Below are 13,446 nucleotides of genomic sequence, written 5' to 3' on the forward strand. Positions count from 1 at the left end.
ACATATTCGTTCCAAAAGTCAATAGTTGTACTCTTTTGAAAGCTGTCTTTTTTCATCACTCATGGTGAACTTAGCAGCCAAACTATGTGCTCCTTCTGCCCCATCAATCATCATTTGCTGCTGCTCCCTTCAGCTCTGGGGGACTGCCTCTGACAGAGCAAGGTGAGGCTTGGTAAGTATTTCCACTCCTGGGCGTTGCTGCCAGAGCTTTTAGAAAGCAGTCAGGTTCAAATCAAAAGTGGCAAATGACTTGAGGCTTGTATTATTGGAGGATTCTGTCACTCTTTAATCCTCATTTTAGAGTAATGTGTTGGACGCTCCAACGTAAGCATTTCCTCCTGGATCATCGTCTGATCCCCCATGTTTATGTTTTCACAGCATCCCGTGTACTGTGTAAATGTTGTGGGGACTCAGAATGCTCATAACCTCATCACCGTCTCTACTGATGGTAAGATGTGTTCCTGGAGCCTGGACATGCTCTCAACTCCACAGGTGCGTTTGTTTTCCCCTACACAGTAGAGCATCCTGGTTAAAAGAGATACTTGCCTAATGGAACATAGTTCCTAAAAGCCAAACCCTCACATCCTATAGGAGCTAAAACCAATGGATGCACTTGAAAGAGTGGGGCCTGCTTTCAGCAGTCTCCTCTTGAAGCCAAAACCCATTTCCTTTACCGCAAATCATGTAATTATTGTAATACATTAATCCTTAGGTCAGTTTCAAGTGAAAATTAAATAATCCATTTTAAAGCATAGTAATTATAGAAGTTGCCTGTGGTATGAATTGTACCTCCACTACAGCATTGTTAAACAAATGCAAACGAAGTTGGAGCTCCACAGAGCAATCTTTTATGGGCACTTGCCTTGGAGGAAAGGTGTCCCTGCGAAAGAGAAATCCAAGCCCTTGCTTACATCCGTAGCCTAGATGACCACCTGTGTGTATGAAGAATTTGTCCAACCATCTGCTTTGTCCTCTGGAATGTTTGTTAGGATGGCTCCTGCCATTCCTTGCTCAACAAATGAGAAGTTGAAAATGCAAAAGTTCCAAAATTTCCAAAAAATTTCCACTACTGATTACAGTAATGGAAACCAAACAAAGAAGCACAGAGGAAGAGACCACTGTGGGGGAGGCATCTAAATGCAACTTGCAAAATATATGTGTGTATACAAGATGCATACATGCACGCATACACACATGCATAGATGCACTCTGTCCACATTTCTTGGTGGGGAAAGAAAAGTATTTCATTGTCCTCCAACTAAAAACGCAGAGAAGGATTTAATGTTAGAGACTTTGACAAAAATGTGAGGTACCATCAAGAAAAGTATAAAGATATCTAGGAGATAATTCTCAGTGTTAACATTCTATTCCCTTTCCTGGAATAACAACCCTAGAATGTCTGGCTCACAATTTTAGAAGACACTGATGTTTCAAACATATAAGGAAATGTGAAACCATAAAGAACCTCCCATAAGTCTCCAAAATACAGATGTAGAGAATATTAAAGCTAAGTAAATTCTTTTTATAATTTGGGGTGGGGGTTGGTGGGGAAGATCTAATAAGCTCCTAACTACTTAAGTTTATCTATTTTGACGATCTTTTACCATTATACAAGTTGGGAGTTGTATGTGGCTATTTTATAGCTTTGTCTTAAAATTCTCAGCAATATGTTGTTTGCTTTTAAAAGCATGGAGATTACAAACAGATATAAGAGCGAACCCTCTAATTAGGAATTTTTAATTGCCCATTTGGCTGATTAAACTTGTATTTGTTTAAGTTAAAACCAGTCGAACAGGGGCTGCAAGACCGTTTTTATTAGTTTTAGCATGCCCACTGACTCCTGTCCCTGTACAGAGATGTCCAGGGATGGCAGGCAGACCGGGAGCATTCAGCAGTCGCCCTGTCCCTCTCTGTTCCAAGTGGGTGACTGAGAGACTGTACCTTTCCTGCTGCTAATTTGAGTGATGGAGCAGCCCATTGGACAGTCCAGTTTTCTCTGCTGTCATAGTGTCCCCTCACGGATGCATTCCTTATGTGTGTGACTCTCATGTACTGCGAGCATGTCACATGACCATATGATCTGAGCTACCCTGACTGTTAGCACATGCAGCCGATTTCTGGACTCCTCAGCTCAGGTGACCTGGCTTATTCATTTGCGCAAAAAAACTAAACTCCCTAACAAAGTGACATGATCCCCTAAAATGATTAAAATTACTTCAGGTGCACAAAGTAGGCTGTTTAATGTAAATAGCCAGAAATATTTAGGGGTGTTAGTTACACTTAATTACTCTTCACCATCATTAAACTGAATTCAGCAGAACATCTCTTAAAATATACTTTGATTCCCGGTTTTGAAAATAATCTGAGATTAAAAAAAAAAAGATTTTCATTTGCTATTTTAAAGACTTACTTCAATAGAAGCCTACACACCCAACGGCTGCACTTCATGAAATCATGTCCCCGTTGAAATCTGGTTTTTCTGACTTGAGTGACAACTTTCTGGTTTGAGTCCATGGAGGACACACACTTCCTGCTTTGACAAATGTGCTTAGTACATCTGACATTAATACACGTGTATTCTCACAAACAATTGATTTCGAAATGTTTGTAAATACGAGGGTATTGTGTGTTTTATTAAAGCCCGGGGCTGACAAGTGTAACCATTACAGTATTATCTTTAGTTTCTGCCCCATTAGTTTCAAAATTCTCACCTGTCATCTCTGACTGACTTAAGAAGCAGCACACACTGATGAGATCCAGCCGGCCTGAAACCAGAGATACACAGAAGCATGGATGTCAGGGGCAGTAATGCGTGGTTTCTGGCACAGCGAGGGTCTTTTGTAACGCTGTGTGAAAAGCAAACAGACGATTGAGCCAAATGATTTTTCCGTGCTATCTTTGGCATGGCGAGGAGTTGACAGAGGGAACGTAACCATGCTGTGTTTTGGTAGGAGAGCATGGAGCTGGTGTACAATAAGTCCAAGCCTGTGGCTGTTACCGGAATGGCTTTCCCAACGGGAGACGTCAATAACTTCGTGGTTGGCAGTGAGGAGGGTACAGTCTACACGGCCTGTCGTCATGGAAGGTGATTTTGTGTTTTCTTACCCATGACGCGTTTCTCACTTCCGAAAGTCTGTTATTGCATTCTGGATTAGAACCACCTTGCGTTATGAGAAAGGCATAACTGAAGACATACGAAGCACACCTCGAGTTCCCATTATCTTAGAGCATCCATCTGTTCTGATCATTAGCTGTTGTAAGCCTCGCATGGTTCACACTGCCTTGAGGAGAAAAGCCCAAGCTTCTTAGCATATCATATAAGACCCTTGACTACTTGCTCCTTCCAAGCCTCAGCCTTCAGGCTCCAGCCACACACCCGTGGGGGATAACAATCCCCAAACGCAGCTTACCCCCACACACCTCCATGAGTTCCCACCCTGTTTCTTCTCCTCTCTTCTTGGCCTGGTTCATTCCTCCTCGGCCTTCAAGAGCCAGCCCAGAGGTCCTTCCACATGGAAGCCTCTCCTGACTCCCTTGAGCAGAGAAAACCCTCTCCTCCTTTATGGTTTCATAGAATTAGCATTCCTTTTATTCATTCGTGTTTCTGAGGAATACATACTGAGAACCTACCATGTGCCCAGCACCGTGACATCATGAGGATGCAGTAGGGAACAAAACAGATGTGGAGTTCATATTCTGGTTGAGGGTGAAAGACAATAAACTACTGAACAAGGGAATATGTGGCTTGAGATGATAAGTACTACAGAGAAAATTTAAGTCTAGTAAATGGGATTGGACTACAGGCTGGAAGATAGGTTTGCTATTTTATATATTCGTATATATGCTTCTACAATAGCATTAATTATATTTTATTTCAACTATTCATTCATCTGCCATTTTTCTCTTACTAAATTCTTTCCACTTCATCATTGATTTTCTGCCCAGGGCCTGACACGTAGTAAGCAAGGAGCTAAAAATCTATATGGGGAATCGAGAAATAACAATAATAATAACCCAAATAATAATCACCCAAATAAAATAGAGAGATGCTTTGGGGCTCTTCCTCCCAATCAGAGAGGCTGGGATGGTATGAGATACAAGCCACCATGAAGTTTCCAGGTAATAAGAATTCTGCCTTGACTGAGAGATTGGTGAATGCCCCTGGAAAACCATCAGGATAAAGTAGAATCCAATAATTAGAATTATTGTAAAATTGCATGTAAGACTTAATGAGCAGCCTCACCATCTTTTGAAAGGTTCACTGTGTTCACTTTGGTACTTAAATTTCTTTCACCTTAGGAGTTCTAATTCAATAGATTTTTCATCTCTTGTACTCATCCCAGGCTGTTTATATTTAATGAGAAATCAGAAATTGTTCCAAGTTTATTTTATACTCCTGTGTTTTTGTGATTTGTAGAAGTAATAAGCATCCACAGCCCAACTATGTGATTCTTCCACTCACATAATATGAGCTGCGGTGTTCCTACTGTTCTACACATAAAAACAAGCAGTATTTCCCCCTGCTTGCATGATCTAAAGATGAGTAGGAAGAGATGCCTCATAGTTCTATGCCCATAAAACTGGCTAAAACCATGCATTAAAGTTTTATGAAAGCATAAAAAGACCTGATAAAGTTGTTCATTCATGCAAACATTCGCTGCACACCTACTTGGAGTAAAGTGCACCGCTAGATGCTGTCAGGCATGCAGACATTGTATAAACCTGGTTTCCGCCTTCAAGAACGCGATGATGATGGGCAAGGTAAATGTACACATATCTGCAACACAGGTAGAAGGTCATAAGTGGCACGAGAGAGGTGCAGAGAATGCAGGGGACCAAATACAGGGTCATGGCGTTATCTATACCTTTATTAGAACCAACAAGGCATCTAGGCTCCACCGACCTAATCTGGGACCTTAATTATCTGTGAAAGTTACAGAACATGTTCATTGATAACTTTCAGATTTTTTTTCTTTTTTAATTTCTCCAATGTGAATAATGTTTTACATGGTGAACATTTCTGTTCTGTGGCTCTTGTCATTTTTAAGCACAGTCAGAATTTGCGGTGTGGTTCAAAAGAGGGGTACCTAAGGTGAAAACCACAAATCTTTTCACAACGTGCTTGATTTTGCTTCTTACATTGGCCCAGCCATCTGAAATATAAAATACAGATCTTAATAAAGTTGTAAAATAGCAGGAATTTGGCTTCATAGTAATTTCAAATGGGTCTTATAGGCGTAAGGGGTGGGGGAGAGCAGGGGATTTTCAATTTTTCACTTAACATACAGAAGGTGAAAATCCACTTCCATAAATTAAATAAGGTCCTCATTTTGCACCCTATAAACCCTTTCAGGATGCTGTTAAGAGCAAGTGGAGTCTCACCAGGGGCCACTTCATAGATCAGTTCCCCTTGTTCTTTAGAAGACTTCAAATGATTACGTGTGGAACTGGTTTTCGCAGTTTCACTGGGCATAGTTTTTTGAGGGCCTGTTACATGGAGCACACACTGCAGCATTTTCTCATGATTTCAAATTTTGCTCAGCACATTGACATTTATTGGTGCTCCAAAAGCCCAGATGTTTTAATAACTTAATTCATTTTACTCTCAGTGACATAATATTTAGATTCCACAGTCCCAAAGTATTTGTCTCATTCATAGCCTCATGAACATGGATTTTTAAAATACAGCGTTTGGGGTGTATTTTTTAACTGGGTATGGTTTTCTGCAGACTATTGTGTAGCAGGGGGCTGGACATAACCCCAGCCTACTTACATGAGCGGCATATGTCCTTGGAGAACTTTCACAGTGGGTATCACTTTTCTCAGATGTGTTTCTTTTGGGGGAGGAAAAAAGGCCTAAGTTTGTCTCTTTTCCCTTGTGGTTTCTTTCAACAAATATTTATTGAGCACTTACTATAGGCCAACCACTTGGCGACAAGAAAACGAGGCACCAGCCCTTATGGAAGTTACATTCGGTAGACTTGGAAACTTCTCTTCTTTCACTGAAAACATATTTTCTAAATATCACATTTAAGTTATGCGTATCATACTGTGGTGGCAAGGGTATTATCTTTTGAGATATGTCAACTTCATTTACAGAATTTCCTTGAAAAGATAAATGTAGGTATACAAGGATGTGTGGAGTTTTGTAGCCAGTGGGGTTCCCAGAAGGAGTTAAAATGAAATGTGTGCCACAAGTCATCATAAAGAGAGAATAGCCTTATTAAGTAAAATATGAAAGCTTCTGAGATTGAAGTATGTATGTTTTCCATTGATGTGCTGCATCAACAATGATAGGATTTGAGGAACTCTTGAAAAAGGATTAAATGACAAAATTTGATATTAAATTGTGAAGGTTAAAAAGATTATATTGCTCCATATTATTGTTTAATCATCAAAAGTAATCTAGCATTTTATTTCTCTTAAGATAACTGAAAGCGGTTTCATTTTTGGTGGTTTATGGTTGTTCTTCTAAATTATGGACAAGTAATCATGCAGAGACAAGTTTTTTTGTTTTTTTTTTAAAGCAATCTCTGCTTTGCAAAGGTCACTGAAATTCTGCCTCTGTGTGGTCTTCATGCAGCAAAGCCGGTATCGGGGAGGTCTTCGAAGGGCACCAGGGGCCAGTGACTGGAATTAACTGCCACATGGCCGTGGGCCCAATCGACTTTTCACACCTGTTTGTCACATCGTCATTTGACTGGACCGTCAAACTGTGGACCACAAAGGTACGAATGTCTTGATTTAAGTTCTCTGGTAATACATAGCCAGAGACCACTTCATAGATCAGTTCCCCTTGTTCTTTAGAAGACTTCAAACAGTTTTACTGTTGACAGCCTGTTGACGAGCCCAGTCAGCCTCATTCTCAGTCCATTGTATTTATTTTAAAATAGATAAGTGATACTGAAAATATTCTAAATTTTAAAAATTCCAGCAATTCAAATACTAGTAAAATGGAAGTCCTTCTTTACTAACACTGACCCCGCCCACCACCTCCCCACCCTCTCCCCACTTTAGTGTTGACTCTGCAGAGCCCTGTAGCACTGACTTACATACACGTGTACTTATGGAAACATGACTTGGGGCTTGGTGGTTTGGGGTTTGGGGGTGTTTTTGGAGCCTTTGGTGGTTTTTAAGCTGGCACATGGCACTACATTAATTGTGTTTTCAAAGGCAATTCTGACCATGCTTGAGAGCCAAAAAAAGGAAAGGCCGCTGGAAGAAAGGTGCAGTAGTCCAGGGAATAAATGGCAGTGGTGTAAGCCAGTAGTTTGGGATGGAGAGAGAGAGATGGATTCGAGAACCGTTTATGAGGTAAAAGCAACAGAAATTGGTGATATGGTTTGATACAAGGCTGGTGAGACTGGGAGTCTTCAGGAAAAAAGGCAAGTTATGGCTGAAGCAACTGGAAACAGAGCTAATAAGTCCCTGCATTCAGTGCCTAGAGCTCACCAGAGGGAGGGCAAGTTGGCGAAGAGCACTGTGCAGGTTAAATTTAAGGGGCCGGGACGCACGATGCATGATCTCCATCAGATAGTTTGAGATGTGAGACAGAAGTGGAGGGAGACTTCTGGGCTGCAGGTACATACCCAGTACCAGTCAGAATAGCAATCACTGGGGCACCTGGGTGGCTCAGTCGTTAAGCGTCTGCCTTCGGCTCAGGTCATGATCCCAGGGTCCTGGGATCGAGCCCCGCATCGGGCTCCCTGCTCCGCGGGAGGCCTGCTTCTCCCTCTGCCTCTGCCCCAACCCCCAATTAATGCACTCTCTCTCTCTGTCTCAAATAAATAAATCTAAAAAAAAAAAAAAAAGGAATAGCAATCATTATTACAGTTCGAGCAGTGAATTTTAAAAGAAACATTAAGAGTGGATCCAGAAAAAGAGGAATATTTAGGAAATAAACAGGAGAAATGAAACTAGAAAAGGAGATTGAAAGAGTACCAACCCAAGAAATGGGGAGGCGGGGATTATAATTTTTGAGAGAGGAACTGTGAGAAGGGGAAAGAATTGGTCTCAACTACATGAAATCAACCGTACCTAGAAGAGAAATCCAAATTAAAACCAAAGTGAGAGACTTTTCAACTGTCATACTGACAAAAATCCAAAAGCAACATAGTCTGTGATAAGACCAAAAGAACCAGTCATTCTCAGACATTGCTTTTGCCAGTGTAAAACGGTACAACACTGGAGAGAGGAATTTGGCAGTATATAAAAATGATTCATCATGCATATTTGCTCATTGTCAGAGCAATTCCTGCTTCTAGGAATCTATGTCAAAGGTATCTCACAAAAATAAGAAAAAAAAAACATCTGCAGAGGGGGATTCATTGAAAGGCTACCTTGAATAGCAAAAGACTGGAAAGGACCCAAGAGCCCATCATTGGGGCTGTGGACAAATCAAAAGTAACTTAAGTCCTCATGAGAGAGTACGATTCAAGTGTAGGAAGAAATGCAGGAGATTTCTTCATACTATTATGGAGTGATGTCTAGGATATATTTTTAAATGAGAAAAGCAAGGTGGAGAAAAGTGTAAGTAGTATGTTGTCATTGTTTACTATTTATTTATATATTTTTAAAAGTTGGAAAGATAGACACACATACACAAAATTATTCCTTACAGGAAGGCAGGAAGCTGAAAGAAACAAAGAGAATAGCCATACTTTTTTTAAAAGATACTTTGTACCTTTGGTTTGGGAACCATGTAAATATTTTACATAATTACAAAACTAAATAAAATTTTAAAAGTGGTACCTAAGAAATGTGAAGTGGGGCGCCTGGGTGGCTCAGTCAGTTGAGCGTCTGACTCTTGATTTCAGCTCAGGTCATGACCTCAGGGTTGTGGGACGGAGCCCCACGTCTGGCTCCACACTCAGCAGGGTGTCTGCTTGAGATTCTCTCCCTCTCCCTCACCCTGTGCCTCTGCCCCTCCCCCACCTCTAAAATAAATAAATATATAAATCTTAAAAATGTGAAGTAACGTGAAACAAATCAACCTTAGTGTGGTTGAAATCGGAGGCAAAACATTACAGTATGGAATGATTCTGAATTTAAAATCCTATGTTTTATCTATACATTCCAAAAGGGATGTATTTTAAGGATAAAAAGAACTACAAAAAATTTTTAACTTTTTTTAAAAGTTAAAGTTAAAAGTTAAAAACTTTTTAAAAAAAGTTTTAACAAAAAACTTTTAGTATACGTTGCTGGTGGTTGTTTTGTCACTGTTACTCTGATACCATTGTGTTTGTATCATGAGATAAATGACTGCGTTTATGTCATTGAAGAGTGCTATCAGCTGGGTTGAAAGGAGATACAAGTGCTTGAATTGAGTAAAACCTCATCAGTAATCCTGAATTTAAGTTGGATGTATTAGTAAGAATTTGTGGTGTGTGTTACCTTTAAACCTAAAAAATACATAGTCAACAAAAAGGTCTAGAAACAATGACCAACCCAGTAACAGTGACACTCCTGGTGTCCAGTTTTTGCTCTCTAAATACCACTTTCACTAAAAGAAACCAGAGATCCTGGAAGAAATTACTGATTCTAGATTCTAGATTCCTGATTCCTGGAGCAGGAAATGGGTAAAATGAGCCTGGACTATTTCATCATAATAGAAAGCAAGGAAGCTACAAAACACTACGTATTTCTTGTCAAAGGTCTTAGAAGCCAGATTGAATAAGCTTCTGCCGGCCAAAGAATATCAATGAGGGTAATAGATTCATGAGTTCGTAACAATACTGAAAAAGGGAAAAACTCATTAGTCATCTTTGGGGAACATGAGGAAAGCCAACTCAATATTTTGGAAACCAATAAGTAAAAGGAAGAATCAGTCAATTATTTATTCTGAAAGAATGAAACATTTATTCTGTCTTTTCTATGATTTGTACTTCAGAGCTACTAAATAATTGATGAGGGGATGTTTTTCTTTATAGAAATATTCCAGCTAATATAGGAAGACAGGATTTGAATATTAAGTAGTTACTATTGCTGATAACATTGTAAAAATAGAAACAATCATAGTTATGGAAGTATACAATGCCACTTTTGAAGTAGGCTTGTCCCCCAAATCAAATTCAAATCCTATCACTCCACCAGATCTCTGAATTTAGCAGCAATAGGAGATAAAGATGCAAAATATTAAATACTACAGGGATGGAATCAGCCAAATCAAGGCTGTGGAGAAATCTACGGGACAGCTGATCTCATTTCTACACCAAAACTCCCATTTTTTTTTCAAAGAAAAAAAAAGAAATGGAGGTGGAAACCACGTATCAAAATAGAACAAAATAGTACTTGAGACATCTCAACCAATCTTAAGATATGAATCCTATATAGCTCCTGATCCAGACAAGCAACCCTCCAAAGAAAAATTAGAAGGCTATTAGGAAATGGGGAAAGTGACTAGTTATTTGATGATATTTATGAATTATTATTTTTAGGTGTGATGGTTATATTTTGATCATTTTAAGTGGTTTTACCTTTTAGAGATGAAATTTTACAGAAGAAATCATTTGATGTCTGAGATTTGCTTCAAAATAATCAGTTGGGAAGGGAGAGTGTGTGGACACAGATGAATTAGATAGTGCAAGTATTGATAAATATTGAAGCTGGATATTGATATTATTCTATTTCTGAATATGTTTGAAATTGGCTCCATTGGTTAAGTGTCTGCCTTTGCCTCAGGTCATGATCCCAGGGTCCTGGGATGGAGCCCCACTTTGGGCTCCCTGCTTGGCGGGAAGCCTGCCTCTCCCTCTCCGTCTCCCTCTGCCCCTCTGTCTGCTTGTACTTTCTCTCACTCGCTCAAATAAATAAATAAAAATCTTTAAAAAAAATGTTCTATAATATAAGGCTAAAAAAAAAAAGAGAAGGGAGCAATCAAGAGCAACAAAAACTTCATGGAAGTATCATCTGACTGAAATACGTCTTGGGTGCCTGGGTGGCTCAGTCATTAAGCCTAAGTTGTCTGCCTTTGGCCCAGGTCATGATCCTGGAGTCCTGGGATCGAGCCCCGCATCGGGCTCCCTGCTCAGCGGGGTGTCTGCTTCTCCCTGTGACCCTCCCCCCTTCTTGTGCTCTCTCTCTCTCTCACTCTTTCTCTCAAATAAATAAAATTAAAAAAAAAAGACTGAAATACGTCCATTGTATTTAGTAGTCTCACCGTGCCCGTGGCAAGAACGCTTCCACTGGTGTGTTGAGGATGGGACACAAATAACAATGGGTTAAGGAGTGAGTGGAAAGCAAGGAAGCACTGAAGAAAAATTGAGAAGTTTGACTATGAGAAGAGCAAGATGGGAGGTAGAGAGAGTTTTTCTTTTTTCTTTCTTTTTTTTTAAGATGGCAGAGACTCTTGAGGATGTTGCTGTTGTCGAATAGCCATCAAAGACAAAGAGTAAAAACACTGCGAGTGTAAGACAGAGAAAGGGTCCTGGAGATGTTCGAGTGAATGAGATGCATAGCACGGGCAGGGGATAAAGTTTAAATTTGGGCAGTGATATACCTTCTGTTCTAACAAAGGAACAGGAAAAGAAGGGGAGAAATATGTACAAGTGTGTAGGTTTGGTGAATGAAAGCAGAGGGAAGTCTCATGTGATCTTGTTTTCTCAGTGAAACAGGAGATGAAGTAGTCTACTGACTGGGAAGCAGAGGTGTCGGAGGGAGCAGGTTGTGGTTGGTCATGGGAAAGAAGAGGAAGAGCTGACTAGGGAAGCAAAGATGGACTCTGGGGGTGTGGAGGACCCTGCTGGGTTGAAGACCAGAATGCTCTAGTGGCATCGATCTTCAGAGCCAACTTCCTCCAAGAGAACTTAACAGCACAGATATGGACATGGATGAGGGGGACACATAGTTGGCTCCAGGGCCAAAGCTTTCCCAGAATGTGATGGCAGGACAATAGAACACGGGATCAGAAATAAGGACAAGAGTGTGTTTGATGTTAGAGGCTGAGGATTCTACGCTGTAGCTGAAAGGAAGTGAAAACAGACTGGAGAAAGTAAAGGGAGCAAGGGGTTGTTGGAAGCCCCTATAAGATCAAAGAATGGGGGGCGCCCGGGTGGCTCAGTTGGTTGAGCGACTGCCTTCGGCTCAGGTCATGATCCTGGAGTCCCGGGATCGAGTCCCACATCGGGCTCCCTGCTCAGCAGGGAGTCTGCTTCTCCCTCTGACCCTCTTCCCTCTCGTGCTTTCTATCTCTCATTCTCTCTCTCTCTCAAATAAATACATGAAATCTTAAAAAAAAAAAAAAAAGATCAAAGAATGGGTATGAAGGAAGGAATTGAGTCAGAGAACTAGTAAAATAAGAGATTGTTGTTAGAAAGTGAGATGTTTGGATTTAGTCATTCACAACTGAAATAATTCCAAGTGATAAAAGCAAACCAAACCAACCAACCAAATAAACAAAGTTCCAGGATTTGGTCATATGGTCACTGAGTCAAGTGGACATGAAGTTCTCTGGAGCTGAGGGCGTCCTGGAAATAAAAGGTCAAGGTGCTTGTGGACTGTGGGCTTTGAAGTGGGCCAGAATAAAGGCAAGACTGGGATGGAAAAGGAGATCATGAGCCCAGTGCTTAGTCTTCAGTGAATTAGGAAGAGCCATCAGAACAGGGAAAGCATGATACAGAGTCATGGCCTGAGCTTAAAAGAAGCAGGGCTTTTTACTGGATGTCTACACCCTGGAGAGCAAATACTTTATTTCACTCTCCTGAAACAGAATAGCCAGGAATGAACAGTTTCTACTTGAGAAGACAGCAGGGGAGGTGGTGAGCTTATGGGAGAGGGAGGGTTCCCCTGAGACAGGCAGCAGAGGGAGCTTTCCAGGAGAAGGCTAAAGATGGAGGCAAATGAGTTCATCATGGAATGGGAAACATGGAGAGTGCTAGTGGTTGGTTAAAGTAAATAAGTACTAACAGAGATTTCTAAAAAATGCTCTAAGAATTTATCAAGAATGGGGAGGGAAAATTAAAAAAAAAAAGGAGCCTGGATTTCTGAACAGAATGGTAATTCTTGCAACTTCTAATGAGGACAGCATACAGGAGGAAAGGATTAAAACACGACATTGCCCTCCCTCCACCCACCAGCACACCAGATTTCATCACTAAACCAAGGTCAGGGGAGGCTTCACATTGAAGCAGAAACTTTGTTGGAGTCATTTACCTGACAAACAGGACAGGGCTGCATTCCAGCAGCTGAATCAACAAGGGAGAAGCCATTTTCATCGAAATGGCCGAAAGGCAGGGATCCACTCAGGAAATGCATGCAATGAGCTGGAAAGATAGGTTTATACTTGATCGTGCAATTTATTTTTATTTTATAAATGATGGCAAGTCATTTTAGGACCGAACTAATCAAAATGGAATTTTGGGGAGTTAGTTTTCTATGGAAGATGAATTTACAGGGGTTGGCAGGAGGGTAAAAACCAACATTTATTGAGGTCATACTGTGTGCCAGGCA

At 40.6% G+C, this 13,446-nt stretch overlaps 1 protein-coding gene across 5 annotated transcripts in view; it reads left to right on the forward strand.

The window, feature by feature from the left end:
* Positions 1 to 13,446, forward strand: part of DYNC1I1 (dynein cytoplasmic 1 intermediate chain 1) — a 306,141-nt gene that overhangs the window by 240,191 nt on the left and 52,504 nt on the right. For all 5 annotated transcript variants that reach the window (XM_027574568.2, XM_027574567.2, XM_027574570.2 and 2 more), the window contains 3 exons: positions 379 to 492; positions 2,952 to 3,085; positions 6,584 to 6,728. In XM_027574568.2, coding sequence (XP_027430369.1) covers positions 379 to 492; positions 2,952 to 3,085; positions 6,584 to 6,728 — 393 coding nt within the window. The remainder of the gene's footprint in view (positions 1 to 378; positions 493 to 2,951; positions 3,086 to 6,583; positions 6,729 to 13,446) is intronic.

The sequence above is a fragment of the Zalophus californianus genome, chromosome 12, assembly GCF_009762305.2.
Source record: "Zalophus californianus isolate mZalCal1 chromosome 12, mZalCal1.pri.v2, whole genome shotgun sequence".
Lineage (NCBI taxonomy): Eukaryota > Metazoa > Chordata > Mammalia > Carnivora > Otariidae > Zalophus > Zalophus californianus.